Genomic DNA, 27,276 nt, shown 5'->3' with positions numbered 1-27,276 from the left:
GGAAGATAGTTGGTGAGTATGTAAGTGTGCTTCCTTGCTCTCTCGCTCTCTTTATTTTTTTTTAAATTTTATTGGAGTATAGTTGATTTACAATGTTGTGTTAGTTTCAGGTGTACAGCAAAGTGATCCTGTTATACGTATACATCTATTCATTCTTTTCCAGATTCCTTTCTCATATAGGTTATCACAAAATTCCTTGCTCTTTTGAGAGAGTTTTTGGAAGCATATCTCTCTACATACATGGCTATGAATATGGATATGCATATACATGTATCTCTCTTCCTTAAAAAGCCCAAAGCCCTAGGAGCTGTTATATCACCCTGTCACCATGAGGGGGGAGCCAAACCTAGGACGATCCTCCCCAAACTCAAGGAAACCCAGAGTTTCCTTGTGTTCCTTTGTTATTGTTGTGTGTGTGTGTGTGTGTTAAGAACACTGGCATTATATGCGGAATTTTAAAAATGTTACAAATGAATCTATTTACAAAACAGAAATAGAGACATAGATGTAGAAAACAAACTAATGTTTATGGGGGTGGGGGAAGAGGGTGAGGATAAATTGGAAGATTGAGATTGACATATACACACTACTATATATAAAATAGATAACTAATAAGGACCTACTGTAGAGCACAGGGAACTCTACTCAATACTCTGTAATGACCTGTATAGGAAAAGAATCTAAAAAAGAGTGGATAGGGCTTCCCTGGTGGCGCAGTGGTTGAGAATCTGCCTGCTAATTCAGGGGACGCGGGTTCGAGCCCTGGTCTGGGAAGATCCCACATGCCGCGGAGCAACTAAGCCCGTGAGCCACAACTACTGAGCCTGCGCGTCTGGAGCCTGTGCTCCGCAACAAGAGAGGCCGCGATAGTGAGAGGCCCGCGCACCGTGATGAAGAGTGGTCCCCGCTTGCCGCAACTGGAGAAAGCCCTCGCACAGAAACGAAGACCCAAAACAGCCAAAAAAAAATTAATTAATTAATTTAAAAAAAAAGAGTGGATATATGTAAATGTATAACTGATTCACTTTGCTGAACAGCAGAAACTAACAATTGTAAATCAACTATGATCAATTAATTTTTATTAATTAAAATAATTAATTAAAAAAAAACACTTCTCATGAGATCTTCCCTCTTGAAGAATCTTGAGGTGCCCAGTCCGTGGTTCTGCAGATCTCTGGAACATATTCGTCTAGCATAACTGAGTACCTTTCCTGGCCACAATAGCGTGAAACGAGAAATCAGCAACAGAGGAAGATTGGAAAGTTCACAAACACGTGGAAATTAAACAGCATATTCCTAAGAACCATGGGCCATGGGATCAAAGAAGAGATGGAGAGGAAAGTCAGGAAATACCCTGAGTTAGGCTAGATGACAGATTTTTGTAACTTGACCTGAAGGCTTCCTGAGAGATTATACCTCCCACCCCCACTGTTACACCTAAATTTTCATGGGGCCGGCGGGGGGGCTTTTAACGGCAAGGTATCAACAGCGACTGGTCCTCAATGCGCTCATCCAAAGGGTGGAAGAATATGCCACCCCAAAATATGCCATATTCGCATCTTGATTACTCTGAGCAGGGGGCACCTGACATGAACAGCAAATGCAGGGAGAGACTTCCTCCCCCGCCCCCCTCCCTCCACAAACACATTCTACCTCTGCTGGGAACACTCACTAACATCCAAAGGGACTGATTATCCACTGCATTTATTTACTATCTAGTAGTTGAAGAAATGAGGTGGGAGGATTTAGCCTGCTCCCAACAAATAATATATTTAAGCGTCTACATTAGGATGAAGGTTGTAAATTGAAAGGCAGAGCAGAAACTTGGAAGCAGAAGAAACTGGCTTTTCTGTCTGCTGTCTCCTCCTATAGAATCCTGAGAAAAAAATAGGGACGTAGAGATGGGGTGGATAGAGATAGGTAGGTAGGTAGGTGGATAATTGATAGATGATAGACAGATAATTGATAGTTGCTATATACCTGAAAGATAGAGATGATGGATAGATGATAGATTGATAGATAGATATTGATAGACGATACATAGCTGAGAGAGATGATAAATGATAGATAGGTATAAATGAAAGATAATTGAAAGCTACACAGCTAAACAATAATACAAGACCTTAATTAAAACTGCTTTACAGACTTTTGTGAAGATTGAATGACTTAATGTTTACAGCATTTAGAACAGCGCCTGCTACTTAGGGAGTACTCAAAAATAGGAGATATGGCTAGGTAGCTACACAGCTAGATATCTGCATGGATGGATGGATGGAAGGAAAAAAACAGACAAAAAGAGAGAGAAAAAGACACAGAGGGTCAGAGAGAATATCTGCACCTAAGATTCATGCTGCTTCTCAGAGTCAAGGGAACAGAACAAATATTTCCAGAGCAATGCTAAGTGAATGATAAAAGGATAGCTTCTGTATTGGACTTCTACTCTATGCCACGCACTGTGCTAACATCTTTATTTAGGCTATCTCGTTTAATCTGAAAATAGCCCCATAAAATGGGTACTATTATGATCTCATTTTACAGAGGGGAAGTGCAGGTTCTAGAGTTGGAATAATGTCACTCTCTCAGGGGTCAGAGACGAGATTCAGCCACAGCTCAGTTGCTCTTTGGCCAGCACTCCCAGCCAGTACATTGGGCTGCATCTTGGGTTCCACCGTCAGTCACATGAGGCAGGCAATGAGCATCTCAGTACATCAATATCCCTATGAATTTCTGATTAATTCTTTACTCGCAAATCCTAGAAGAAAGGTAACTCAGTCAAAAGTTATACATATTCTGAGGTTCTTTTTGTTTTTAATTTATTTATTTAATTTATTTATTTTTGGCTGCGTTGGTTCTTCATTGCTACGTGTGGGCTTTCTCTAGTTGTGGCGAGTGGGGGCTACTCTTCGTTGCGGTGCACAGGCTTCTCATTGCGGTGGCTTCTCTCGTTGCAGAGCACGGGCTCCAGGCGCGTGGGCTTCAGTAGTTGAGGCACGAGGGCTCAGTAGTTGTGGCTCGCGGGCTCTAGAGCACAGGCTCAGTAGTTGTGGCACACGGGCTTAATTGCTCCGCGGCATGTGGCATCTTCCTGGACCAGGGTTCGAACCTGTGTCCCCTGCATTGGAAGGTGGATTCTTAACCACTACACCATGAGGGAAGCCCAGAGGTTCTTAATATATGTTTACAAACTGTCTTTCAACAATAGGGTGCCAGTTTGCAGTTCCACCAGCACTACAGACAGGTACCCATTGCACCTGGGAAGTTTACAATTTTGAGGGAAGGTTAGTGAGAGGGGTTGGGAAGGACCCAAGCATTGTTGGTGCAGAAGAAAGACCTAATTGAATTACTGAACCAGAAGGGAGAGAATTCTTAGATTTTTAAAAGAGGGATGGGTTGGTGAGGCTGCAAATCACGATATCAGAAGGGTCAAGATATCCAAGAGGTGGCAGGATAGGAACCCATGGTCAGGAAGAGAAATTTCAGGCTTGACCCTCCTAAGAACATTTCTGTGTGAAGCTGGTGAATCAGAATGGAGTGGAGCCAAGGAGGCGTAAGAATGTTGAGGACGGCACGTGGAAAGCATCGCTGGTGCCGATGGTGCGTTCACGCCGGGGACTCAAGTGGAGTGATGTGGCGAGGAGTGTGCTGATTCATGCTGGAGCTTGCAGAGGTGGGAGAGCTTCCTGGAGTTCGGAAGATGACAACAGCCATGATGGGGAGTCAATGGAATAGTATGGCTTAGCCTTTAAAAGGCGAGTGGGCAACAAGATGTGGCCATTTTTTATTTTAATTTTTTAATTAAAGTATAGTTGATTTACAATGTGTTCATTTCTGCTGTACAGCAAAGTGATTCATATATATATATATATATGTATCAATTCTTCTGAATATTCTTTTCCATTATGGTTTATCACAGGATTTTTTTTTGGGGGGGGATATTTATTTATTTGTGCCGGGTCTTAGTTGCGGCAGGCAGGCTCCTTAGTCGTGGCACGCGAACTCTTAGTTGCGGCATGCATGTGGGATCTAGTTCCCTGAGCAGGGATCGAACCTGGGCCCCCTGTATTGGGGCACGGAGTCTTATCCACTGCGCCACCAGGGAAGTTCCCCTATCACAGGATTTTGAATATAGTTCCCTGTGCTATGCAGCAGGATCTTGTTGTTTATCCATGCTGTATATAAAAGCTTACATCTGCTGACCCCAACCTCCCACTCCATCCCTCCTCAGCTCCTCCCCCTTGGCAACCACCAGTCTGTTCTCTATGTCCATGATTCTGTTTCTACTTCATACATAGATTCATCTGTGTCATATTTTAGATTCCACATATAAGTGATATCGTATGGTATTTGTCTTTCTCTTTCTAACCTCACTTAGTTTGATAGTGTCTAGTTGCATCCATGTTGCTGCAAGTGGCATCATTTCATTCTTCTTTACTGCTGAATAATATTCCATTTTGTGTGTGTGTGTTTGTGTGTGTGTGTATGTGTACGTATACACATCTTCTTTATCCATTCATCTGTTGATGGACATTTAGGTTGTTTCCATGGCTTGGCTATTGTGAATAGTGCTGCTATGAACATAAGGGTGCTTGTATCTTTTTTAATTATAGCTTTGTCTGGATATATGCCCAGGAGTAGGATTTCTGGATCATATGGTAATTCTATTTTTAGTTTTCTGAGGAACCTCCATGCTCTTTTCCACAGCAGCTGCACCTACATACATTCCCACCAACAGCGTAGGAGGGTTCCCTTTTCTTCACACCATTTCCGGCATTTATTATTTGTAGACTTTTTGATACTGGCCATTCTGACTCGTGTGAGGTGATACCTCATTGCAGTTTTGTTTTGCATTACTCTTAATAATTAGCGATGTTGAGCCTTTTTATGTGCCTATTTACCATCTGTATTTCTTCTTTGGAGAAATGTTTATTTAGGTCTTCTGACCATTTTTTGATTGGGTGGTTTGTTCTTTTGTTGTGAAAAGTTTTAAAAGAGAGAAGAACACAAGGCAACCCCTCGATGTTGAGTCAGAGGGAGCATGGGAAATGGTACAGAGATGGTTGTGTGGGAGATGGCTCCTTCATGGTAGTGGCTGAATCTCTCCAGCTTTGGCCTCGCTTGTAGGTGCACAGATACTATTACTGGAATGGAAAGGGGGGTAGAATCTTGAGAAGCGTGGGAAAGGAGAGACCATTCTGCTATTGGCTCTGCCGGGAATGCTCCTGCCAGATATGGCACAAGTGACTCTGTTCCTTCCGAGTCTGCAAAACTGTACAGTGAAAAAAAAAATTTTTTTCTAAATAGTAAAATAAAATGAGCTAAAAGATCATAATAAAAAGATGGGGCCAGACCTTGTCATGAGCACGGCAGGCTGTGTACTTCTTGTTAACAGCTCTATTTACCATGATGGTTTGAGGAGGGCTGTTAAATGTTTTGATGGGAAAGGGGGTTTCTCTCTAAACAGACACATGAATGATTTCGAATTTTACCTCCTTTGAGTTAGGCAGGTTCTAAAAACCCCTGCCCACGTGATGTGTGGTCCAGCCACTTGGCATTTGTAAAAATCTGCTCAGATTTAAAGTTTTAGACCCGCATTTGTCTTTTCAGTCTTATCAGAGCATTCCCCTCACATACACACAATGAAGCAACAAACAGGAGGTCCTTGTGCAGTTTGAAAACCATTTGCATGAAAGCTTTATTTCTCTTTCCTGCCTGAGAAAGGAGGTAAAGAGACATTTCCTGGGCGTCAGGAGACAGGCATCCTTCTTTCCCGTGGCTCAGCTGCGAGCAAGCACCTCTGTCCATTGTGCTGAATATTCCTGAATCTCCCTCAATCAGTTCCTCCTCATCTTGGACCAAAATCAAGGGATTACAATCAACCCTCTAAAGGACATGGGTGTGTTATTGTTGGGGTTGGGGATCTGGATTAGGATTAAGACCCCCCTCCCTCTCCTGCCCGTAAATAACCCAGAGGTCAGTGTCGTCCCAACGCCCCCCACTTCCCCACTCCTGTTTTCACCACTTCACGCCCCAAAAGGAAGGGATTTGGGGAGTCAAGCTTCAGTCGTTGCCCTGACTCAAGAGAGGGGCAGTGAGGAGGCATCCCTGCATCTCACTGGCCGACTGTGGGATTGTGGTAGATTCTCTGCGGGTCTGTGGACCTCCATCTCCTCACTGGTGACCCGGGGAACCCACTGTATCTTGGATTTTTTCCTACGTTTATGGACCCTCTTAAAATCTGTTGTGTCATTTTGTGAGTGGGGTGGGGGTGGTGCTATAGATCTGATTATCTTTCCTTCTTTCATTCTCCCTGCTGTCACCGCCCGGAATGTTTCGAAGAGAGAAGGTCATGCTTCTGCGATATAGTTCATTGCCTCCAGCTTCGGGTAGTATTCAGTAAAGTCATAATCATTGATTAAAAAAAAAAATCTCGTACAAATAGATACCAGTGCTGGGTTGATGATTTATTGGGCTTCTTTACGACAGACCAGCAGGATGCAGAGCTTGCTGGATTAGGGCTGGATGAACCGGGGCTGTGTGGTTGGTGGGGTGCGATGCCGAAGCAGGGCTGCTGCTTAAAACGGGTTCATGCCGCACCAGACGGTCAACCTCCACACCTGGCTGCTCTGTCTGCCAGACGGAATAAACCTGGTCCCCACAACCACCTAGCTGTGTTCGGCTTAACCTCTGACTTGGCAGGAGTGGTGAACCAACCCCTCTCCAAACTGTTAGCCCGACACAGTTTCATTTGCAAGGAGTTACAGGAAACTCGGGTTGTTTTTGTTTTTTTAACACTCCAGCATGATTTTATAAGGCTGCACAGCTGAATTCGCACCCCGTTTCCGGGTTTTGGACAACTTTTCCTGAACAGTGTGCGTGCAGCTCCTCCTCCCCCGCTCCCAGGGGGGACGTTCGAACAGCCTCGCGAGGCACAGGGCTACTACACAAGTGCTCCTGTGTGCGGCGGAGCACGGGAGTTTGTCGGGGTGGGGTGGCGGCCAGGGCGTGAGTCCACCGCGGATGCTGCTGACACGCTACAGCATCTGGAGTCCTGCCAGCTGGTCCTGCCTGCGCCCGCCTGCACCCCCAGCAGCGGGGCACAGGCTTCCTCCCGCCGCGCAGAGGGTCTTTCTGTTCCACTTCAGCCTCCCAGCCTCTCCTTCCCACCCCGACCCCGGCCACTGTGTGAGCCTTGGAGGAAGGCACGGCCCATCACCAGGTGTGGGAGCCAAGGTGGGACCAGCGCTCCCCGGCAGGCAGACAGGGGGTGGGGGTGGGTGCCTGCGTGGAAACAGGCGAAGCTCCGGCTGTCAGAGCGCTTCATCTTCCCAGCTGTCTCTAATAAAGGGTGTTTTCTCCCCCTCCAACCCCTACCATGCCCGAGGCTCGTCCAGCACTGTAATCCCCAGTGACACAAAGGTGGAGGGGGTGGGACATCTCGAGGGACCGTCGACACTGGTGGATGCAGTGTGTTGGGGGGGGAGGTCCCCAGAGGGAGGTCAGGGATGGAGGCTTAACAAGCCCAAGCCACGGTTGTGCTGGCGGCAGAGGCTGGGGCCCCTGAGCGACGGTAGGAGCTGGACTAAGTATTATTGCTGGGTGACGAGCAGGCATCAGGACGCCGGGGCCAGACACCCAGCTCAGATCCGTGACTGCAGCCCAACCACGCACCCTTTCGATACCTTGGGCCCCTCCTCTGCGTGATGGGGGTAACCACAGTGCTTGCCTCCTTGGGTTATGACGATTAAAAGACCTGATGGCTTTAAGTGCTTGAAAGAGGGGCTGGCACATGGCACGCTATTGTCAGACCCAGTCTTCGGGCCCCAGCGCCGCGGCCTGACACCTCCACTCTCCCCCCTTGTGAGGTCCTGCGGCAGATGACGTGGCCTCTGGAAGCCGGCTTCCTCTGCTACAGAGGTGGCAACGTGGACCTCTAGTGGAAGGAGAGCCCGGCCACTGAAGGTGCCCTCAGTGCTCACTGCTTCTGCTGGCCCAGCAGTGCAAGCGTTTGCAGTCATTCTCTCATTTAGTTTCCAGAATGGGCCCCTTCTCAGGGGCCAGAGATCACGGAGCCTGGGAGCTGTTAAGGCCAAGACTCCAACCCAAGCCGCTGGGTGCTGGGCTGAGTCTGGCCTGTGTTTTTAGCCCCATTTCACAAGGTGGGTGCTGAGATCTGAGGGTTTGCCCGAGGCACCCTGGCAGTTACCTGCAGGCCACCTGGCACCCAAATCCCCTCTAGCTGTTACGGGTCTCGGAGGGTGGCGCCCGGCTCTGGGTGTAAATGCCGGACAGTCCAGCTACTTGCTTTCCCAGACTCCCCTGCAGCCTCCCAGGTATGACCGGTGGCCTGGGTTTCACTGGACCAGGAGCTGGCAGAGCAAAGCCTATGGCAGTGACCATGGACGATTCGGCCGGCAGAACCCCAGCCAGGCTCGGGCGCTGGACACACAGGAGCCCAGGGCAACACGGAACTGGGAGGGCGGGTGGACGTCAGCAGGGGGCGTGGTCAGGCCAGAGCTCTCCTTCCAGGACACCCAAACAAGGCAGCTGCCTTTCCTCCCCCGAGAGGAGGGACCAGGGTCTGGACCCCAAGCTGCATTGAGGACCCTGAGGAGGGGGCTGGCCAAGGGCTGCCCCCAACAGTGAGCTTGCCCCAGGCCCCCACCTCCTCCCCCGGGGCTCCCAGGTTGGCGGCCACCAGGGTCCTGTGACCACTCCCAGCAGGCGACCAGATGGTTTCCTCTTTGGAAAACGGGCCACCAGAGAGACCTACTGACACTGATATTTGAGGGTCCCCCAATGAAAGGGGGTGACCTGCCCTTAGGAAGGGATGTGCGTGCCATTGTTGTTATTTACAGATGTGAACACCAAGGCTCAGAGGGGAAGGTGACCTGAGATCATGGAGCCTGGAAGCTGTTAAGGCCAAGACTCCAACCCAAGCCGTTGGGTGCTGGGCTGAGTCCGGCCTGTGTGAGGTGGAAGCAGGGAGCCCTGCTCCTGGGGCGGTGAGTGGGCTCCATAAAGTGGCATGTGCCTGCATTTCGCCCACAGTGCAGACCTCCGCGAGAACTCATCTCTGTCACCTCTCACGGGGTTCATCTCAACTCTAGGCTCAAGGACAAGGAACCAGCCCCCTGGGCCCAGGCTCCCAGGGCCCTGCCAGCTGGGAGGGTCTGAGGTGGGGCCCACAATGCCCCTCCCATCCTGGGCAGCTTGGGGAGGGCGGCCCCCAGGACAGAACGCAGGGCACTTGGGGTCTGCACAACTTATCAGTGGCTTTATTACTCTCCAGATGCTGGTGAACTGTCGTCTCCGACGCGCTTCCCACGGGCAGGCATCTCTGTCCATCCCATGCCTTCTGACTCGCAGAGAGACAAGCCAGACCGGGGAGCCCACTGCCAGAACCCAGGTCTGTCCTGTCGGAGCCGTCCCCGACTCCGTCCTGGGGGGTGTCTCCTGGGGACAAGACCCAGTCCCCTTCCTCCAGCCTCCTCTAGACCAGGGGCCCCGCCTGCTGCTCCTGCCCTGCGCTCCACTTCTGGGCTCCTGGCCAGCCCTGCCCCCCACCCGGGAAAGGGAAGGACTGCGAAGTCTCCTTCTACAGGCGGGAGAGACTGCGAGGACGAGGACGGCGTGAGATCCGAACAGGAAAGTGAGGTTTGGAACCTAAAGTGAGACTTGGGAAGGAACAGAGAGCTCTAGAGCACCAGGAGGTTCGGACAAAGGAGGGGCCGGTGGAGGAGAGAGACGGGGCAGAGGAGCCGGTGAGGGACGGGAGGGGTTGCACGGCGGGGCGGGGGCTACCCCAGCGGCCAGGGCGGGAAGGGACCCCCGCCTTCGGGGCCCGGCGCCGCCGCCCCACTCGCGCCCGCCGCGCGCCCGTGGATGCGCTGGTGGCGCAGCACGTGCTCGCGGCGCCCGAAGCCCTTGCCGCACTCCCAGCAAGCGAACGGCCGCGCGCCCGAGTGCGTCTTGCGGTGGCGCACCAGGTGCTCGCGCCAGTAGAAGGTCTTGCCGCACTCGCAGCAGGCGTGTGGCTTCTCGCGCGCAGGCAGCGGGCGCAGGGCCGGACCCGGGCCGCCGGGGTGCGTGCCGCGGTGGCGCCGCAGGTGCTCCTTGCGCCGGAAGGCCTTGCCGCACTCGGGGCAGGCGTGCGGCTTCTCGCCCGAGTGGCTCTGCCGATGGCGCAGCAGGTGCGCCGGCTTCAGCGAGGCCTTGCCGCACTCGGGGCAGGACGCGGAGCCCGGGGCCGCCAGGAAGGCGGGCAGGCCGGGCGCCGGTAGGGGCGGTGGCGCTGGCTGGGGGCTGCCCGGCTCCTGCTTGTAAGGGCGCGCGGCCTGGGCGTCCCCCGTCGCCAGTTCCTCAGCCCCGGGGGCCGCGTCTCCTGCAGGCAAAGGCGCAGAGTCAGGGCGGGCGCAGGGCACAGCCAGGCAAGGGCAGGCCGCGAGGGCGGCCCCGTGTCCTGGCTAGAGGGGTGGTCCCGCGGCAGGCGGGGAACGCTTAACGCCAGGGAGCCCTCCGGGAGGGAAGAGCGTTGTCCGCCAGCTTCTGATTCACCCCTGGGTCCCCGTACCGCACAGGGCCTGGTGCAGAGTAAGTGCCCAATAAACGAATGGATGGGTGGATGGACGGGAGGAGGAAATCGATAGGTAGGTAAGTGATAAATGAGAGTGCGTAGACGGACGTTGGAGTGGATGGATTGGGTGATGGATGGACGCGTGGGTGCACGGGTGGGTAAGTGGGGATGGATAAGTCGAGTGAGTGGATGAACCACACATTTCCTTTCCTCAGGTTTCCAAACTGCTCTATGGAATTCCAAGGAGGTAAGCAACCTTTAAGTGTCACACTAGGACGGGTGTGATAAAAACCTGTCAGTCTCTCCCTCTGTGCCGGGCACGTTGGTGTGCCGTGCACGTTGGTGTGCCGTCTCATTCCACCCCCACTGTGGTCCCCGTTGAGGGACACGAGGGCACTGCCTCGGGTCCCCAGTCACCGTCCCAGAGTTGCTCCCTCTCCGACCCACCCTCCTCTGGAGGTCCACAGGCACCCCCCCCCCGCGACCCAGGCTCTACAGGTCCTGATGGTGTCATCAGAAGGGCCCCCATCCTGCCACCTCTACACGTAGCCTGAGAGATGATCCCCAGCTCCTCCATCCTCTCCAGCCACAGCCCTGGCACAAGGTGAGCGCCACCCTCCCCCACCGGGTCTCCAGGCGCCTGAGTCCACGCCAGCTACCAGAGGCACCTTTCTGCCTCTGGTGGGCATCCTCGGGTTTTGCCTCCCGGGTCTATTCCCCGCTTTGACGAGATTCAATCTGATTCCCCTTCCTCACCCTAATGCCTGTGGTCGGGGTGGAGCCAGCACCTTCCCCAGCTCCCGGCCCGGGCATCGGCGCCAGGCTGGCCAATGCGACGAGAGTCCTGCACAGCGCCTGGGTCGGGAGGAGCGTGACTGCAGGAGGTCTCGCCCCGCGAAGAACCGGGGCTCAAAGGCTCTGGGGCCAGGCTGCCGGGGTGCAACCCTGGCTTGGCCGGCACCCGAACCTGGGTGAGTTATTTCACTTCTCTGTGCCTGGGTTCCTGCAGCTACAAAAGGTAGCAGATGACGCCGGGTATCTCAAGGGCGGGCGCAAGATTTTGGCGAGCTGGCAGGACCACGCCTGGCGCATCACTGGCGCTCGCTGTCCTGTCTGACCCCCCCACTCGCCGTGCCCTCCAGGGCAGGGCGTGTCTGATTCAGCTGCCGCCCTGGTGCCAGCACGGGGCCTGGTTCACAGCAGGGATGTTCACTGGACAAATAAAGGACGGACAGGAGAGGGTCCCCCGGGGCTGGGAGCGCTGTGGGGAAGGGGTGAGCTGCTCACCTGAGGGCGTCACCCCACCATCTTCCTTTCCCACGCCGACCCTGGAGCCTTCTGCCGCATCCCGAGGTGCCCTCATTGCTGGTCCCTGAAACCAGAGATACCACAACCCCAGCTGAGCAACCGGAGCCACAGCCTCTACTTCTCTCCCTCTCAGTCCTACCGCTCGCTCTGGGGGAAGCCGGCTGCCAAGCTGGAGGATGCTCGGCCACCCCACGGAGAGGCCCACGTGGCGACAACGGAGGCCTCCAGCTGACCACTGCGTGAGGGAGCCGCCTCAGAATCAGATCCTCCAGCCCTGGGCCAGCCTCCAGGTGAGGACAGCCCCAGCCGGGTCTTAACTGCAACCTCGTGAGAGACCTTGAGCCAGCACTGCCCCAAACTCCTGACCCACAGAAGCTGCCTGAGATGATAAATGTTTACTGTTCTGAGCCACTAAGTTTGAGGCGATTTGTTACACAGCAGATAACTGATGCACCTGCTTTGAATTTTAGCTTTTTAATGCCTTTTGCAAACTCCTCGACAAAATGCAGAAGGAAAACAGAGAAGCTACTTTTAACTCAGCAAAAAATGAAGTTGAGAACAGAACTTTTCCCAGCTCAACCGGTGGGCAGCTCCGAGCAGCATGGCACCAGCCAGAAGACCAGTGGTTTAAAAAGAAGTTTCACACTCCTTCTGGTTCCTTTACACTCTTTCTCATTATTCCTCGAGCCCATGCCTCCAGGAAAAGACCAGAATTCTCCTGGTGCTGATGAGGAAGAGCTGTCGGGTTACACGCACCCAACCCCCCTTCTCACATTTCACTTGTTTCAACGCTTTTGGACCCAAGCAGCTGTTAGGCTGAAGACCAGCGATGCCGACAATTCTACCAGCTGGTGAGCAGATGGCAGGAAGTTTCCAGGGCCTTTTATGAAAGCTCATCGTTAGGGATCCCTAAGTGCCCACCTTATCTGGTGGTGGCGGGAGAATCCGCACGGTCACCTTGCTACTTCAGCAGACTAGTGTGGCTCAGGGCGTTACAGCAACGCAGGTGCTGCCCCGTCACTCGCGTCTGCTGTGGCCTGGTCGCTGCCACGCGGTCAGCCCCCACCTCTGCCCGGGGCCCCGCCTGCACCTCCAAGCCCAGGCTACAGCAAATGGCCGATGGTGTCCTGGGCGTGCCAGGCGCTCAGAGCCCCACGCTCTGCACGCGCTCTTCCCTCTGCCTGGAGCCCCGTTCCCACCCCTGTGCCCGGCCTGCCCTCCTACACACCCTGCAGGCCCTGGCCAAGCGCCAGCTCTGCCACGTCCCGCAGGTTCAAGGGCGCCCCCATCCTGGTACCCTCCACACTGCACTCCCAGCAGCTTCATCGAAGCGTGACACACATACAGTGAATGCACATGGTTCACGGCACACGACCCGAGGAGTTCCACATGCGTATGTGCTCATAAAGCCCCAGAACACACACGTGGCCCCGCAAGCTTCCCTGTGCACATCCGTAACCTCCCCCCTTCCCTCCAGCAGGGCAACCACTGATGTGCTTCCCGGCACGATACAGTGGTCTGTCTTCTAGGACTTTATGTTCATAGAGCCATACAGTAAATCGGTACTTCTTCGGGGGGGGGTGTCTAGTTTCTTTCACTCAACATCATTGAGGAGAAGGGCCTACAGTTGTCTTTCCTTGGTTTTGGTACCAGGAAAACGCTGGCCCTGTAGAACGAGCTGGGATGTTCCTTCCTCTTCAGATGTTGGGAAGAGTTGGTGTGGAGTTATTTTCCCCGCGAAAGGCCTGGTTGACCTCCCAGTGGAGCTGCCTCGGCTCGCACGCTCCAGGAGGGCAGGGACTGGCCTGTCCCACTTCTGTGCTGACCCTGGCGCCAATCTTTTTATAAATAGCAACTTTATCGCGACGTGACTCATATGCCAGAGAATTCACCCACTTAAATTGCAACTCCACGGTTTTTGGTACGTTCCGTTGTGCAACCATTACCACAATGGATTCGAGAATATTTTCATCACCCCCAGCCCCCGTACCCTGTCCCTATCAGCAGTCACTCCCCACTTCCTCCCTGCCAGCCTCCGGGAACCACTAATCTGCTCCCCGCCTCTATGGACCTGCCTCTTCTGCGAATCTCACGGCAACGGAATCATGCAACCAAAGTCCTTGTGACCGGCTTCTTTCATGTTCTCCTCGTGTTTTTGATGTTCGCCCACAGTGTAGCGCGTCAGGGCCTCACTCCTCTATGGCTGATTGGTGTCCTGCTGCGTGGACAGGCCGCGTTCTGTAGATCCACTCACCAGACGGTGGATGTGAGGGTTGTTTTCACTTTTTGGCTGTTATGAGTGACACTGACTTGCTACCACTCAGGTTGTATCGCATGCGAGGTACATGTGGACATGTTTTCACTTCTCTGGGTTCACACACAGGAGTGGGGCTGCTGGCCCACGTGGCCGCTCCACGTTCAACCCGAGGAACTGCCACACTGCTCCCCACCGCGGCTGCACCCTTTTACATGCCCACCACCTCAGAGGGTCCCGACCCCCGGAGCCTCTCACCGCAGCCCACAATGGACACTGAGCGAATGCACGGACAGCGGGATGGAGGTGTCCAGCCATCTGCCTTTGCTCCAATGGCTCAGGACATGTTCCTTGAGGAAGAGGGTCAAGACGAGGGCGTGCTGAGGTGTGGGGCGGGGCTGGCACGGGGCCACCTGGGTCCTGGGCGCCTCCAGCCACAGACCTGCTTGGGGGGCCCGAGCGAGTTACTTCCCACGTGGGGGTCAGTTGTGGGGGGAGGTGGGCAGCACATGGTGTCACCTGGAGCCCCCGCTCAGACTGGTGGACGCCGAGCTCCCAGCTCCCTGGCCTCAGTGGGGCCCGGTAACCCCAGGTGACGCCTGCCGGTGTGCAGGCAGGGTGGGAGCAGGACGCGGGCCGGCTCGCCCCGGAGTGGAGCCTGGGAAGCTGCACTGCCCGGCCACCCTGCGATTCCCAGGCACACAAGCCTGGGAACTTTATACTGCTCGGGGCGGGGGGGCCCTGCAGGTGGCCTGCGGGCTCTCTGGTCCCGGGTCACAGGCACAGGATGCTGGACTGTGCCAAGGCTGAGCCCCATCCCCAGGAAGATGCTGGGCCAGGTGTTGGCACCCAGCAGGGGACAGAGGCAGGGATCCCGGGCCACAGCACATGGGTTCTGTCCCTCTCACTCCCACAAATGGCTGTGTGACCTTAGGCAAGTCACTCGACTTCTCTGAGCCTCATACCTTCATGTCTGAAATGGAGAGGATGATAGCCTCCAGCGCCCACCCCTCAGGACCGCATGGGGACACACAGGCCGTGCTGATAGTGCGATCTGGGGGAGGTCTGGCCCTGCTGTATCGGCTTGACCCCCCAGACGGACCTGAGATTAAGGTCAGCCTCCCCGATTGGGAGGCCATGTCTACAGAGACTGGGGAGCCTCCCTGGTTGGCAATACTCATGCTGTCCACGTGACCCGGGGCGAGGAAGCTCCGTGAGGGTCTCCCTGCCCCATCCGCCTGCTCCCTCGGCCGATTTTAATCTGTGTCCTTTCACTGAGATGACCAGCAGCTTTCCTCAAGCTCTGAGTACTTCCCATGAACGACTGAACCCGGGGGTGGTCCTGGGACCCCCAAACTCTGCACACGCGAATCACCTGGTACCTGACAGTGCCCAGGCTTTTCCCTGAAAGGGCCAGAGGGCAAAGGTTTTCGGCTCTGCGGGCCCTCTGGTCCCTGCCGCGACCGCTCAGCTCTGCCCTGGGGAGAAAGAGGCCACAGGCGACACATGAGTGGACGGCGAGGCCGTGCCCCCATGAGGCTGTGTCACACCACAGCCCGAGGCTGGCAGATCTGGCCCTCAGGCTGCAGTCCGCTGACCCCTGGGGTGCAGCCAAGGGCTGACCTTACCGAGAGAGGTCTGGCCTTTGCCCTCACCTGCTGGGAGGGGACCGCTGAGCCCTCACGCAGCACGTCCTGCCTGCCAGGGGCCTTGGGCTGTGCTGGCCACTCCAACAGCATAACTCACGTGGAGGCTCTGGGCCACACCACACCCGCTCAGCCTTTCGCGGGGGCTGGAGCCCCAACACCTCCAGGCGCGGAGGCGCGGGGAGCACCCTGGCTGGCGATGCTCCCTGTGTCTTGCACATGTTGTCGCCAAGAGTTGGCACCGCCGACGAATCCCCTGGGAGGAACCCTCCTGGACCCTGCCCTGCTGCCCCCTCCTCGGCTGATTTAATCTGTGTCCTTCCGCTGTGACCAGCCACAGCCGTGCGCAGGACACCGAGTCCTTCCACTGAGCTGTCAGACCTGAGGGTGGTCCCGGGGACCCCGAACTTGCACTGAGCATCAGGAGGGTGGGCTTGCGTACAGTCCCTCTAAACGCCCTCGCTGGCCTGACTTCCCCCCCCGCCTCGACCACACCCTGGACCTCAGGGTCCCATGGAGCCTGTAGTGTGTCTCAGTGTGGAGCTGAGGACCCCCGGCCCTGGGGAGGGCAGACGGCAGGCCCGGGGTGGGGGGACGCGGCGGCGCAGGCCCCTCCCGCCAGCCGCCCCCGCTCACCCAGAGCTCCTCCAGCAGGGCCACAGCCTCCTCCCCGCTCTGGGGCCGCCGGCTGCACACCCAGGCCTGGAGGTCGGCGGGCAGCGCGCTCAGGAACTGCTCCAGCACCAGTAGCTCCAGCATCTGCTCCTTGGTGTGCACCTCGGGCCGCAGCCAGTCCCGGCACAAGGCGCGCAGCAGGCCCAGCGCCTCGCGGGGGCCCGGGGCGTCGCCCAGGTGGAAGTGGCGGAAGCGGTGCCACGGCGAGTCCAGGGTCAGGCCCTCGGCGGCCCGGCACTCCTGCTTCACAGGCTGGGCGGCCGGGGCCTCCATGGGGCCGGCGAAACGGCAGCGCCTGTCGGGGGGGAAGGGCAGCGGTGAGAGCCCAACTCCGTCCATCCCCCGGAAGCCCCCGCCTCTGCCGTGGGCACGGGGTCGCAAAGCACGCTCCGTGCGTGTGCGCCGCGGACGCCCACCCAGGAGCGGCGGCAGCGCCGCGCTCGCCGGCCTCGTGTGGCCTCCCTGCCCTCACCCTCCCCGCGCACGGAGAACTTAGAACGGATCCACGGATCCCGGCACGTAGCACATGCTCGGGAAAATGTGAGTTGTCATCACCACCATCGATGCCTGGTTACGTCCCAACCCGCGTCCCCGAGGCAGACACCCTAGGATGCTTGCTCCAAAGCCCCCCCAGTCTCTTCCTTACTAGCCAGTGTGGACAGAACTATGTCCGTCCGTACCCCCCGCCAGGTTCATATGTGGAAGCTCTAACCCCAAATGTATTTGGAGATGGGGCTTTTAGGAGGAAATGAAGACTAAATGAGGTCATCAGACCGGGCTCCTACAGGACTGATGTCCTTGTAGGAAGAGATCTCCCCTGAGTGTGAGGACACAGCAGGAAGCAGCCGTCTGCAAGCCGGGAAGAGGCCCTCACCAGACACCGACTCTGGCTGCACCTGATCCCGGACACCCAACCTCCAGAACTGCGAGGAATAAATGTCTGTTGTTGAAGCCGCCTGGTCTGTGGTGTTGTCACGGCCGCCCAGCAGGCCACGACGCTCAGGGGCCCCCAATCATGTCTGGGTACTGGGAAACGCGAGAGACTGCAAGAGGCCCCCCTTATCCGTTCTCCCCGTTCTCCTTTTGTAAGACCTGCGCCCCGGCGCCCCCAGGAAGCCGTGTGCCCTCCACTTCCTCTTCCCCTTCCCGAAGGAGGAAACAGACGTGCAGTGGCTTCAGTCGTGAGGGTGACGCAAAGCAGTGGCTCTCGACCACGGGTGATGTTACCCCGGAGAGGCATCTAGAAAGGTCTCGCTGGATGGGGGTGGGGGAGCGGCGCTGCTGGCATCCGGTGGGTGGAGGCTGGGGATGCTAAGGACTCTACAGTGCACAGGACGGCCCCCAGCAGAGAAGGACCCAGCCCCTAAGAAACCCCGGCCTGGAACTGTGGTCCTCGAATGGCCTGGGGACCCCCGGGATCCCCAAGATCCTTCCGGGGGTACCTCGAGGTCAGAACTATTTTCCTAACACAGGTTACCAGCCTCTTTCGCTGCCATTCTCTCCTGAGTGTATGCTGGGGCCTTCCAGAGGCCACAGGCTGAGAGCAGAGGCACATGGGAGAACCCAGCTGTTCAAGTCAGACACTGAGATGTGCAGAAAAATGATGCCATGTTTCCAGCTTTTCATTTGGGGAAACATGGTTATTTTTCATTTAAAAAGTGTTATTTTAAAAAAATAAATAAATAAAATAAAATAAATAAAAAGTCATTTGCTGGGGGGGATAAATTGGGAGATTGGGACTGACATATACACACTACTATATATAGAATAGATAACTAATAAGAACCTACTGTATAGCACAGGGAACTCTACTCAATACTCTGTAATGACCTATATGGGACTAGAATCTGAAAAAGAGTGGCTACATGTGTATGTATAATGGACTCACCTTGTCATACACCTGAAACTAACACAACATTGTAAATCAACTATACGCCAATAAAAAAAATTACGGAAAAAAAGTGTTATTTATCTTAACATATGGAAAGTTGATTACTGCAGTTTCTAAATGCATTAATATTTTGAAATTTTCTCAGCCTTAGTTTCTAACATGACACATACCAATAAATGTAATTCCTGTAAGCAAAAGTGCTTTGCGGGGGGGGGGGGGTCTTCAAAAAAATTTTAAAGTATAAAGGGGTCCTGAGTTTAAAACCTTCAAGAGCCACTGGCCTGCAGCCTGGGTTTTGCTTTGTTTTGTGTTTTCTTGTTTGTTTGTTTTTGCCCACACTGTGTGGTATGTGGGATCTTAGTTCCCCAACCAGGGATCGAACCTGCACCCCCTGCATTGGAAGGGCGGAGTCCTAACCACTGGACCACCGGGGAAGTCCCTGCAGCCTGTTTGTTTAAGTCAAGTTTTACTGGCACACAGCCATGCCCGTCTGCCACACACTGATGATCTTCTCAGACTCAAGGCTGGCCCGACCTCAGGGCCTTTGTACTGCCATTCTCTACCTCCATCTTTGCTCAGCTGGCTCCTTCTCACCTCTGAGGCCTAGATGCCATCCTTCCCTCCTTGGACAGCCTCCCTGAATCACCTACACACCCTCCCCTGCAGTTACTGTCATGTCACCGTATTAATTTCATCTCAGCGTTTAATAAGATCTGGTCTTACCATATCTGGGCGCTGAGTTCCCTTGCTAGAATTTAAGCGTTGCAAGGGCAAGAGGCTACATATACAGAGCCCGGCATGCTGGCTGGCACTGAAAGAAAATTTATAGGATGACCGGTCCTGTGTGATTAGCATTATTGCCCCCATTTTGCAGATGGAGAACGTGAAGGCCTTGCCCAAAATCACCCAGCTAATAAGTGGCAGGGGCTGAACTCACACTGGCATCTGTCTGGCCCTGGAGCCGGTCACAGCATCACCTCCACCCACCCATCCTTCCATTTAAGGACTGACTAGCCCAGCAGCGGCAGGAAAGACTTCCCAGAAGACCTGGGCCAGAGCCCAGTCTCAAAAGAGGCAGAGAAGCCTGCTCGGTTGTGAGAAAGATCCCTCTGGGACAGGAGTGGAGTCTGACCTGAGTGAGTGAGGCCCTGGGAATCACGCTGAAGGGCCTTGTGACCTCAGGGAGGACCACAGGGACCCACGCTCCCAGCCGTCCAAGGTTAGCCCCTGAGGCAGGACCAGACGGACTCTTCCCTGGGTCCCAGGGTCACGGAGCTCAGGGGCTGCTCCTGATAAAGCACATACTGACTGATAAATAAGGTCACTCCATGCAGCCACTATGGAAAACAGTATGGAGGTTCCTCAAAAAATTAAAAATAGAACTACTGGGGACTTCCCTGGTGGCGCAGCGGTTAAGAATCCGCCTGCCAATGCAGGGGACACGGGTTCGATCCCTGGTCCAGGAAGATCCCACGTGCCACGGAGCAACTAAGCCTGTGCGCCACAACTACAGAGCCTGCACTCTAGAGCCCGCGAGCCACAACTACCGAGCCCGTGCGCCTCAACTACTGAAGCCCACGCGCCTAGAGCCCGTGCTCTGCAACAAGAGAAGCCCGCGCACCCCAACAGAGAGTAGTCCCTGCTCGCAGCAACTAGAGAAAGCCCGCACGCAGCAACGAAGACCCGACGCAAGCCAAAAAAAAAAAGAATAAATAAAGTAATTAATTAAAAAAAAATTGGTTTAAAAACACAATAGAACTACCATTTGATCCAGCAATTCTACTTCTGGATATGTATTCAAAGAAAACAAAAATACTACTTTGAAAAAATACATGCACCCCGATGTTCATAACAGCATTATTTACAATAATAGCCAAGACATGGAAGCGACCTAAGTGTCATTGATGGATAAATGGACAGAGACGATGCAAAATATGTATATGTGTGTGTGTGTGTATATATATATATATATATAAAGTGGAATATACAAATATAAATACATATATAAATAAATATAATGGAATATTATTCAGCCATAAAAAAGAATGAAATCCTACTATTTGTGAAAACATGGATGGACCTCGAGGGTTTTATGATAAGAGAAATAAATCAGATAGAGAAAGGCAAATGTATAATTTCCCTTACATGTGCAATCCAAAAAAAAACAAAAATAAAGCAAACTCATAGATACACTGAACAGATTGGTGGTTCCCAGAAGCAGGGGTGGGGGCGTTGGTAGGCAAAATGGGTGAAAAGAATCAAAACTTACAAACTCCCAGTTACAAAAGAACTAATTCCTGGGGATGTAAAGTACCGCTTGGCCACTATAGTTAATAATACTCTGTTGTGTATTTGAAAGTTGGGCTTCCCTGGTGGCGCAGTGGTTAAGAATCCGCCTGCCAATGCAGGCGACATGGGTTCGAGCCCTGGCCCGGGAAGATCCCACATGCCGCGGAGCAACTAAGCCTGTGAGCCACAACTACTGAGCTCGCGTGCCGCAACTAATGAAGCCCACGCTCCTAGAGCCCATGCTCCACAACGAGAAGCCACCGCAATGAGAAGCCCGCATACCTCAATGAAGAGCAGCCCCCGCTCGCCGCAACTAGAGAAAGCCCACGTGTGCCAACGAAGACCCAACACAGGCAAAAATAAATAAATAAAATAATTTTTTTTAAAGCATTAAAAAATATATATCTCAAAAAAAAAGAAAGTTGCTGAGAGAACAACTCTTAAAAGTTCTCATCATGAGAAAAAAAAATTCTATTAACTCTGTATGGCGATGGATATTAACTAGACTTATTATGGTTATCGTTTTGCAATATATACATATATCAAACCGTTATGTTGTATACTTGAAACGAATGTATGTCAATTATAGCTTGACAAAAAATAAGAAGAAACAAAGCAAAATACATCCACACACACACAGAAGGTCCCTCTGCTGTGAAAAGCAACTCCTCTTATTCAGTGAGGGCCAGTGGCTCCAGCGGCTGCCACAGTGCTCTGTGCTGCCTCCATGAAAGCAACTGTAACATGCCTTTGTGTGTCCCTGTAGCATCATCCAGCCCCACCAGGCACCCTGGAGGCCTCAGGAGACCGCCACGAGGCCTGTGTCTTACTCTGCCCCACCCGTCCCTCCCAACAGCCCTGCGACTTGGGGAGATGAGCCCCACTGTAAAGGAGAGAAATGGACACGCAGAGAGTGACAGAGAGGCAGGATTCGAATCCAGAGCCCACGCCTGCTGCATTAACTTAATGGTTAAGAGGCAGGGCTCTGGAAGAACAGACTGGTGGTTGCCAAGGGGGTGGGGGAGGGATGGAGTGGGAGTTTGGGATTAGCAGTTGCACACTATTATCTATAGGATGGATAAACAACAAGGTCCTACTGTAGCGCACAGGGACTATATTCAATATCCTGTGATAAACCATCATGGAAAACAGTATAAAAAAGAATGTATATATGTGTACAACTGAATCACTTTGCTGTAGAGCAGAAATTAACACAACATTGTAAATCAACTAAACTGCAATAAGTTTTAAAAAATGCAAAAAAAAAAAAGGAAAAAATAAAGAGACACAGCTTCTGGAGCTTGCCTCCCTGGCTTCCGCTTTTAATTCAGCCATTTACCGGTGGTGAGACCTTGGGCCCTCTCTGGACTTAAATTCCCCACCTGTAGTACAGATCTAAGAGTAACTCCTTCCCCACAGGGGTTGCTAGGAGCATGAATTAGAAGAGGCCCCCATCCCACACAGAGTCAGCGTTCAGTGAAGACCTGCTGGCCCACCCCTGGGCTTCCCACCCTAGACATTTAGCGCTGGGCAACTCCGTGTGGCAGCCATCCTATGCAACCTACAGTGTCTAGCAGCATCTCTGGCCTCCTTCCACAGTATGCCAGCAGTATCTCCCCAACTGTGACAATCAAAAATGTCTCCAGAGAGTGCCTCGAGGTGGGAGGGGGGCAGGCACAGTTGTCCCTGGTGGAGAACCACCGGTCCACTGAACAAATATTTACTCAGAGCAAAGGGCCCTGGAGCAAATCCCAGCCCTGCCATCTCCCAGCTAGTCGTCCCAGGACAAGGTATAGAACCTTTTACACACTGAATCTCCCTTCCTGGGCTGTAAAATGGGGAGAGAAGTCATACTTACCCAAGAGTAGCAGTAAGAATTCAAGATGTAAGGAAAACAAAGATGCTGAGAACAGCACCCAGCTGTGCTAAGCAAGCCTTCAACCAGAGTTAACCTTTACTGTTACTGTTACTTGGTGAGGTGCTAGGGATATAGCTTTGATCAGAAGCACACACATTAAATTCAAGTATAAGCAAGAATAGGGGTTAAAATAGCAAATAAAAGAGGGTGATGGGGGCTGACGGGGAGGAGGGCAGCCTCACACGCTAACAAGAGCAAACACAGCTTTGAAGCACTGCACGCCCACGAAATTAGTCCCTTGCAACAAGCTAGTGGGGGGGAGGGCACCCGAAAGAAAGAAAGAAAGAAAAAAAGGAAAAGGACAATTCAGCTCATCCTCGGGAATCTCACAACTCCACAAAAGTGAGACCCAACTTGTAAAGACATGCACGATGTGAACCACCTGCACCCCACCCACGTCTGGACCACGACCCTCCCCCAGAGCCCCTTCCAGCAAACCTCTCCGACCCGGTCCGTCCGGCGCCCCCGCACTGCTCGGCAGGGCCCAGCCCACCCGCTGCTGGAGTCCCCTCCCCCTCCCCCCACTTCCCGACCCTCCCCCACTACCCCCCCTCAGTTTCCAACTCTCCCCCCCGTTCTCCGCCTCCGGGACCCACAACCCCCTCCCACTTCCCGACCCTCCCCCTCCCGTTCACGCTCCCCTCCCCTCCCCCTTCTTCTCGGGCCCCCTTTTTATTCCCTCCCCCAACCCTCCCGTTCCTCCCTCCTCCGGCCTCCAGCCCCCCTCTCCCCAAAGCTCGTCCAACCGCCCCCCTCTCCAATCCCTCCCTCCTTGCCCCCCTCGCTCACCTCACTCTCCCGGGCGAGGCCCCCCAAGCCCCCTCTCCACCTCGCACATGCGCACAGAGCTCACCAGGACTCCATGCCCCGGCAGGCTTTGCGCCAAACTCATCCGTCCCCCTCCCCCCAACACTCCCAGAAACCCAGTGGTCCTTTCCCCCCACTACTCCGCCGGCTTCACCCAGAACTGCATCTCCCACGAAGCATCGCGGCAAAGGCGGATTTCCATTGGCTCTCGCCGTGGCGACCCACTCACGCCCGTCCCCGAATGGCTCCGCCAGAGCAGGAACTACATTTCCCAAGATGCATCGAAGCGCTGCCAGCGGCCTATGGGTCCTCGCAAACATGGCCTCTCAGAGCGTCAGGGTTTGGACTACATTTCCCAGAATGCACGTGTAAGTCTTCCCATTGGCCCGCGCGCGGGCGGGCCCCGGGCATGCGCAGACGTGCCGAAGGTGGGAGCCGGTGGGCGAAGGGAGAAGGAGGAGCCATGGCGGCGTTGCCGTGGAAACCGGAGGAGGCTGGAGGCTCCTGGCCCTCAGGAAATGGGGCCCCTGTACCCTAGGAGCGGGCGGCCCGAGCCAGAGTTCTACGCCAATCAGGGCCTGCGGGGTGCGTCTCCTTGACAACGGGTCGCGTTTCACCCCACCCCCACCCGGGCAGAAGCAGTGATGTCCGAGGTTGATGCGCGATCCGAACGTAAGCCGGCTGCCGGCCTCAGGGGAGCGTGGTCCGGGGGCCGACCCAGGCGCCCTGCTCTTTTCTGTGAGCCCGGCACGCGGTTTCTGGCCTCAGTTTACCCCGGACGCCCCGGAGTTACTCTTAGTTTGAGTCGGGGAGGGAACTGCCTGAAAGTCCTCGACATGCCCCCGTTGGACAGGGCCTCAGTCTCCCCATTTCAGCAACGGGAAGATGAGTTGGAGCTCTGTGCACAGACGGTTCCAGGCCGGAGGACGACCCAGGAGCCGCGTGGACCCAGGGCTAGTCAACGTCTGGTCCACACCTCGTTTCCTCGGTGAAGGAAGGGTGAGAAGGACACTCCCCTCGCCCCCACCTCTACCGTCCGGACTGGTGCGCAGACAGGGTGTGACAGTGGCTGGCGCGTAACCATCATTCATTAGATGGACAATCACTTTTCCCCTGGTTTCACAAGCGGTCAGTGGCTGAGTCACAACCTCCTGTCCGAGACCGGGTGAAAACCAACCTCCTCACTGTGGTCTAACCAACCCTGGCCCACCTCTCTGCCCACTTCTCCCCTCTTGCCCAATGTGTTCCAGCCACACAGGCATCTTTTCTGCTCCAGGAAAACACTGATCTTTGTTCCCACTCACTTCTGATTGACCCCTTGACGTCTCCACTTGGATTTTTTAAGGGACATCTCAAACCTTAAGGTGGGCAGAGGAGAATGTTTTGCCCCTCCCCCAGCAAGGAAACTTGCTTTCCCCACAGTTTTCTACCCTCTTAGACAATGAATCCAGGGGACTTCCCTGGCGGGCCAGTGGTTAAGACTCTGCGCTTCCACTGCAGGGCCACGGGTTTGATCCCTGGTCGGAGAACTAAGATCCCACAAGCGGCGCGGTGCAGCCAAAAAAAAAAAAAAAAGAATACAGTTCCATGGCATTCAGTACATTCACATTGTTGTGCAACCATCACCACCATCCAGCTCCAAAACGCGATTCATCTTGCAAAACTGAAACTGTCCACACTGACTCCCCATTCCCCCTGCCACCAGCCCCTGGCAGCCACCATTCTACTTTCTCCCTATGAATTTGACTATTCTAGACACTTCATGTAAGTAAGTGGAATCATACAGTACTTGTCTCTTGTGACTGGCTTATTTCACTTAGCATAATGTCCTCAAGGTTCATCCATGTCATCATGGCAGGTGTCACAACTTCCTTCCTTTTTAAGGCTGAATAATATTCCATTGCATAGATAGACCACATTTTGTGTGTCCATTCCTCAGAAGGCGCTTCTTAAAACTTAAACCCTTGGACTTCCCTGGCGGTCCAGTGGTTAAGACTCCGAGCTTCCACTGCAGGAGACATGGGTTCGATCCCTGGTCAGGGAACTAAGATCCCGCATGCCGAACGGTGCAGCCAAAAACAAAAAAACAAAAAAACTTAAACCCTTGACTCAATCGGACCCTTTCAGACCCAGGATTCCTCTAGCTTATGTGGTGCCTTTGTGCAAATTACAAGAGGGCACCCGCAGAAGGAGTGCAGGGGCTTGGCAAGCAGATGTTCCTCTAACAGTGGTTCTCAAAGTCTGGTCCCCAAAACAGCTGCAAAGCATCCCTTAGCAGCCCGTTAGAAATGCAAATTCTGGTACTTCACGGGTGGTCCAGTGGATAAGGCTCTGTGCTCCCAATGCAGGGTGCCTGGGTTCTATCCCCGGTCAGGGGAACTAGATCTCACATGCATGCAGCAACTAAGAGTTCGCATGCTGCAACTAAAGATCCTGCGTGCCGCAACTAAGACCCGGCGCAGCCTAAATAAATAAATAAGAAATGCAAATTCTCGGCCCCCAACTCAGAACCTCAGGGGGCAGGCCAGCACTTTGTTTTAACAAGCCCTCCAGGGGATTCTTATGCGCCTCACGTGCATCCACGCCTCAGGCACACACTAGAATAGTAACCACTCCACAGGGTTCCTGTGGGGATTCGCGAGTGAATACATGCAAAGCACTTAGGACACTGCCTGGCAGAGAGTAAGGCGTCAGTCGATAAACATTAGCTATTTTTCACTTTACCTATAATTGAGTCACTAATGAAGGCAAGCCCAACCCGGATGCAAAGTTGACCCCACCCCACCCCCAGCCCGCCACCATGTAACGAAACAGCTTATTTCACCACAGAATATCCTCTACTCATCACTTGTCCAATTCCTGTGTACTGGGCACTTATTATAAAGACAGCTCCTGGGCAGGCTCAGAGGACACAGGGGCAGACGGCAAACAGAATCCGGGTCCATCCCGAGCTTCAGCATCACACAGTGGGTGTGTCAAGGTTCAGAACGCCCCCCAGCACCCCTCCGCGGAGATGCAACACCCTGGGTGGACCAGTTCATCAGTGTCTTCATCCGAATTGGAAGTGACCTAGCACACAGAGTCCTGTGGGAATGATGAGGGCCCAATAAACCGCAGTGCTTATTGGCCTAAGCCAATCAGACGCTCCCGTTCTCCTTGCCAGTGATTGGCTGAGGCTCAGGTGTGTGACACCCTCTGACCAATGAGGCGTGAAGGCAGGTTTGTGGGGCACCTCAGGGAGAGGTTTCCCCAGCTCTCAAACAGGAGGTAAGCGGTCAGAGTGGTCCTGCATTGTCTGGTCTGTGGGTGACACTTTAAGCGGCGGCAGCCGCCATGGGTGCCATGAGGGGTGACAGTCGGAGATCCCACTTAGGATGGAAGGGAGGAGAGAGGGGGGAACCAGGTCCTTTTTTCCCCCTCTATTTTTAGTTTTTTGAGGAACCTCCATACTGTTCTCCATACTGGCTGAACCAACTGACATTTCCACCAACAGTGTAGGATGGTCCCTTTTCTCCACACCCTCACGGCATTTGTTAAATTGTAGTTTTGATTTGCATTTCTCTAGCAATTAGTGATGATGAGCATCTCTTCATGTGTCTATTGCCCATTTGTATGTCTTCTTTGGAGAAATGTCTATTTAGATCTTCTGCCCATGAACCTGGTCCTTCTTAGCATGGTTGAATTAACCGACCAGACTCCTCTTTACGATCACATCCCCTCAAGCCTTTTCATGCCAAGCTGTCTGCTCTCGAAAACAAAGGTGACAAAAGTCACACACACATCCAGGGCCAGTTCCCTGGAATTGCAACCTGTATGGTTGCCCAGGGCCCCACGCTCGGTTTAATGCTTTCCCGTGGCCATCTTCAAATTCTTTTTTATTTTTTTAATATTTATTTATTTATTTGGCTGTGCTGG

General features: G+C 53.9%; 1 protein-coding gene across 1 annotated transcript; it reads right to left on the bottom strand.

Moving 5' to 3' along the window:
- Nucleotides 1–9,094: 9,094 nt before the first annotated feature.
- Nucleotides 9,095–23,444, bottom strand: ZNF444 (zinc finger protein 444). Its single transcript, XM_061173496.1, has 4 exons — nt 23,344–23,444; nt 16,418–16,751; nt 11,861–11,945; nt 9,095–10,381 (listed from the first exon to the last, which is right to left on the bottom strand). The coding sequence occupies exons 2-4, from the start codon at nt 16,727–16,729 to the stop codon at nt 9,798–9,800; spliced, it is 981 nt and encodes a 326-aa protein (XP_061029479.1). The 5' UTR covers nt 16,730–16,751; nt 23,344–23,444; the 3' UTR covers nt 9,095–9,797.
- Nucleotides 23,445–27,276: the final 3,832 nt, after the last annotated feature.

The sequence above is a fragment of the Eubalaena glacialis genome, chromosome 18 (genome assembly GCF_028564815.1).
Source record: "Eubalaena glacialis isolate mEubGla1 chromosome 18, mEubGla1.1.hap2.+ XY, whole genome shotgun sequence".
Lineage (NCBI taxonomy): Eukaryota > Metazoa > Chordata > Mammalia > Artiodactyla > Balaenidae > Eubalaena > Eubalaena glacialis.
The sequence above is the reverse complement of the archived record's forward strand: the minus strand, read 5'-3'. Positions and strand labels throughout refer to the sequence as shown.